At 34.0% G+C, this 4527-nt stretch overlaps 1 protein-coding gene across 1 annotated transcript; it reads left to right on the top strand.

Moving 5' to 3' along the window:
• Positions 1-2349: 2349 nt before the first annotated feature.
• On the top strand, positions 2350-3756 carry LOC100571480. Its single transcript, XM_003243141.1, has one exon. The coding sequence runs from the start codon at positions 2350-2352 to the stop codon at positions 3754-3756; it is 1407 nt and encodes a 468-aa protein (XP_003243189.1).
• The last annotated feature ends 771 nt before the right edge of the window (positions 3757-4527 follow it).

The raw sequence follows: 4527 nt of genomic DNA, 5'->3' as shown, positions 1-4527 counted from the left end.
AAAATGTAGTTACTCGGACTTTTTTTCCAACTTTTTTTATTCCGGACTTTTCGTCGGGGATTCAAAATCAATACATTCATCACTCCGCTCAGAATCTGAAATATCTTATAATAATAGTATTTTAAAAATATATGAAAATGTATTTATTATTTTATTCAGATATTCAATGATATTCAAAATATTGGTATTAATGCTTTTTTTCAGTTATTAGCAATTGTCAATTAGTATAATAATGTGTCTGATTAAAAAAATGTATTATTAAAAATAATTATTATTATTGAAACTGGTAAAAATTCGTAAGACGATTCCCGCACATATTATAGTCGAACCGAGTAATTGTTTTTTTTTTGCAATTTATATATTTTAGTCACGTATGGATATTTCTTTTACAGTAATTATGTTTGCTTTTTTTTCCCGACTTCTCAATGTGATATAAACATAACACACGTTTTTAAAAATGCCGACCGGAAATCGGAATATCTAGGACGCAATTTACGTATGTTTTAAAAGTACATGGGCCACCATTTTCATAGCTTACCGCGCATTACCTATGTTATATAACATAATTATTATAATAGGTACATAATATTTCATAAATTGACTAATAATCTACGCGGCTATATAATATGGCCTATAAAAAAAATGTGTTTACCTATATTTGTTTGCCTTTTGACAGATATATTATATTTTAAATACTAATTTGTACGCGACATAACATTATTAATTAAAATATATGCATAAATAATAACACATAGATATCTGGTATATTAAATGATTTAGGTACCTTTTTTTTATTTTTATTTTTTCTGGTTTAATCGAGAGCCGGAGAAGGAACTGTTTCTCACATTACTTCTTCTCCGTCCCCCATCGTTTATTGCACATAAAAATATAAATACAATATATATATATAAACAATAACTGCGCTCTTGAGCGCGCCCCCACGACCTGGCAGCCCTTCCTTAGCGTTTGCTAGTTTGGTATCCGAAAGAATGATTTAGGTACCTATAGGTATAATATAATTTATGTTATCGTGTCGATATGTATATATACGCAGTATATTATAGTAAGTACCTACGTAAAATGCAATACCTACCACAGTTTGTATAAAACATCTGATTATCGGTTTTGTCTTAGATTGTATAGTGTCAATTTGTTTTTACCTTATTTTACATACATATACATTTTACATATAGGTAGTACCTATATTGCTTGAATTTTTTTTGGCCCCATGAGATTAATATTTTTTTCAAAATCAGCTGATAGCCGTCTCGTATAATTTTGAAAATGGGAACTGTGTTTATCAGTCTGCATACTACTTATCAAATTAGCTCCTCTTTTTTCATTATTGATGTACCTAAGCTTTTGATATCCAAACTTTCGATAAGTTCATGCACAACCACGAATGCCGCACTTGTAACTTGTAAATGATTACTCATAATTCACAAATAAAATAATTATAAAATAATAATTAAATAATTGTTATACTCAAAAAATGTCAATACTGCTAAAATTTTTAAAATTTTACAATTGTTAAACATTTTTTTATAGTTAAGCCAAGGCACTGCGTTGCGATACTAAAGTATGTTAACAACTTTACCGTACTCATCGAGTCTGGAATGGGCCCGAACAGCTACGCATCATGCAGAGACTGGAACAAATGTTTAACTTTTATAGTTAAAGATTGAAAATTAAAAAAAAGATTCCACACAAATAGGGTACCTATATTTTATAGATTAGTAATTTATTCACAATAATATCATCAAATATACTTAGTAATATCATAAGCTGACTGACCGCGGTCTAGGACAAGTGGGCGCCGCCAACTGGGCGCCGCCAACTGGGCACGGCCAACTCGGCTCGGGCAACTCGGCGCTGGGACAAGTAGGCACGGGGACAAGTAGGCGCGAGTGTTGTGTTATGTGTAATGTGTATTATTTATTTTGCATGACAACTTTTACAACTATTTGTGCAAGCATACTGGCAAGTTACAATAATATGTTATCCGGTGAAAACTGACCGGATACGTCGTATTATAGGTTTTATTAAGATAAGATAAAATATTACCGAAGAGTATAAGATTAGTAAGGGCCAGTTGCACCATCTACGGTTAAACTTCGATTATGCTTAATCAGCTGTGGTGAGGTGTGCATGCGGGGGAAATTCAATAAAATACTATTATATCTATAATAGGTAATAGTATAATATAATATGATATCTCTATAGCTAACGACGCGGTGCGAACAAATACGATAACGAAACAATAAAAATAATATGGGGATAATGATTGTGCCTATAGGAAGATCATATTTAGTTTCGAAGTAGTAGTTTTCAATCCATACAACATTCAACATGGAAAACATAACGTCACAGCGAAATCGTGAAAAGTTTCCGAACAACGGATTTTTGTACATATTTGACAAACTGTCAGCAGACGAAAAAACTGAGTTTTGGCGATGCGAACAAAAACGTCATTGTAAAGCGCGCGTGCATGTAGTTAATCACGAAGTCGTAAAATGTATAAATACGCATATACACGATGCATCTGCAGCTAAAGTGGCAGCAGACAAAATCGTTACAAAAATTAAGAAAAGGGCTGTAGAAACACAAGAATCGACGTGCCAAGTAATCAACGAATGTACCCAAAATACTGATGTCGCTTGTCAAGGAGCTCTTCCCAACCAACAAGCTTTAAAGAAGTTAATCAGGAGGAAACGCAATGAAATTAATCAAGCTCCGTCAAATCCTACAACTCTGGCTGATCTTGAAATTCCTGAATGTTATAAAATGTATGAGTCAGAACCTGGAACTTTTGAAAACTTTCTGCTTGCTGATAGTGGTTCGGGGGCTGAAAGAATCCTAATTTTTGGCCGTCAACGAAACCTAGAAATAGCAAGAACCTGCGATGATTTTTTTATGGATGGGACATTTAAAATTGCGCCAAATTTATTTAAACAAATTTATGTTATTCTAGCAAAAAAATTTGGAGGCGTTCACCCTATTTTCTACGCACTTTTGCCTAATAAATGTAGAGAAACTTACGACAAATTGTTTGGTATGATTAAAGTGTTACTGCCAAACTTCGATCCAAAGTCTATCACTTGTGACTATGAAATGGCTGCTTTCAAAAGTGTTTCTGAAATATTTCCTACTGCAGAAATTCGAGGTTGTTTTTTTCATTTGGCAAAAAATATGAAAAAAAAATTGGGTGAATTAGGCCTAATAAATCGATATAACAATGAACCCAACTTTTCGTTGTATGCCAAAATGGTTATAGCTTTGGCGTTTATTCCAATTGAAGACATAGATAATGCTTTATTATCATTATCTGATAACCTACCAAATGATGTGCAACCAATTTTAGACTGGTTTGAGGACAACTACGTCGGAAGAATGAACAGGAGAGGTAATGGACGAAGACAGCCTTTGTTTCCTCACGAAATGTGGAATGTCTATAACAGAACGTTAAACCAACAGGATAGAACCAATAACCATGCAGAAGCAGCTCATCGCCGCCTTCAGACGGAATTAGGTATGGATCATCCTACAATCTGGAAGCTTATAGACGGCTTACGAAAAGTGCAAGCCAATCGTGACTTCTACTATGAGCACCTTGTTGCTGGACACAACCCCCCAGTGAAATTGAAAAAGTACAGGGATGCCGATCAACGTATTTTAACAGTTGTTCGCGATTATAATAACAGAAGCACTGTCGAATATTTAAGAGGCATTGCGTATAACTACCAAATGAATTTATAAAATACCTATAGAAAATAAATATAAGAGACCATTGACGAAAATGTATGACGAAACAAAATATAAAAATAATGAAAATAATAATAATAATAATAATAATAATAATAATAATAATAATAATAATAATATTAATAGTAATAATGTGCAGTATTAATTATTTAGCGCCCAGCTGTCCTGGCGTCCACTTGACTCGCGCCCACTTGATCTCGCGCCCAATTAGCCACGGCCAGTCAGCCGCGCCCAGTCGGCGGCGCCCAGTTGTCCCATTCCGGACTGACCGTTTTCGCTCAGAATCGTTTCTCTTATATAAATTATATTATATCATTGAATTCAAGTCTAATACAATCCATTATACAATGACCCACTTGTAACCTACTGTACAGCAGAGCGACATCCTCTTACCTGTTTTTTTTTTTAAATTGCTTTTAATTATTCCCATAATAGTATTTCTAATGACGTAGAATTATTAAATTGAGAAAATTAAGAAATCAAAACAATTTTATTTATGCCAACAATTATATTAAATAAATCACGTATCACAATTGTAACGAATGTCGTCATCGACATCGTACATTACTCCTTACGTTGAGCACGGCTAATATGCTGAGTGTTGCAATGGCAAGCGTATATATATTATGTCGCCATATATATATTGCTGACGCGATGTTTAGCTGGGATCGTGTTAATAGACGACCGGGACACCTGGTCGTAAGTCGTAGGTCGACAGTCGAAAAAGTCGGAAGTCAAGAGTCAGGAGTCGATAGTGGAAGTCGA

The sequence above is a fragment of the Acyrthosiphon pisum genome, unplaced genomic scaffold, assembly GCF_005508785.2.
Source record: "Acyrthosiphon pisum isolate AL4f unplaced genomic scaffold, pea_aphid_22Mar2018_4r6ur Scaffold_21860;HRSCAF=25099, whole genome shotgun sequence".
NCBI lineage: Eukaryota > Metazoa > Arthropoda > Insecta > Hemiptera > Aphididae > Acyrthosiphon > Acyrthosiphon pisum.
This window is presented reverse-complemented; position numbering and strand designations above follow the sequence as displayed.

Bases quoted from the DNA above. Each gene is read 5' to 3' on its own strand.
- LOC100571480 (XM_003243141.1), top strand. From the start codon at position 2,350: ATGGAAAACATAACGTCACAGCGAAATCGTGAAAAGTTTCCGAACAAC.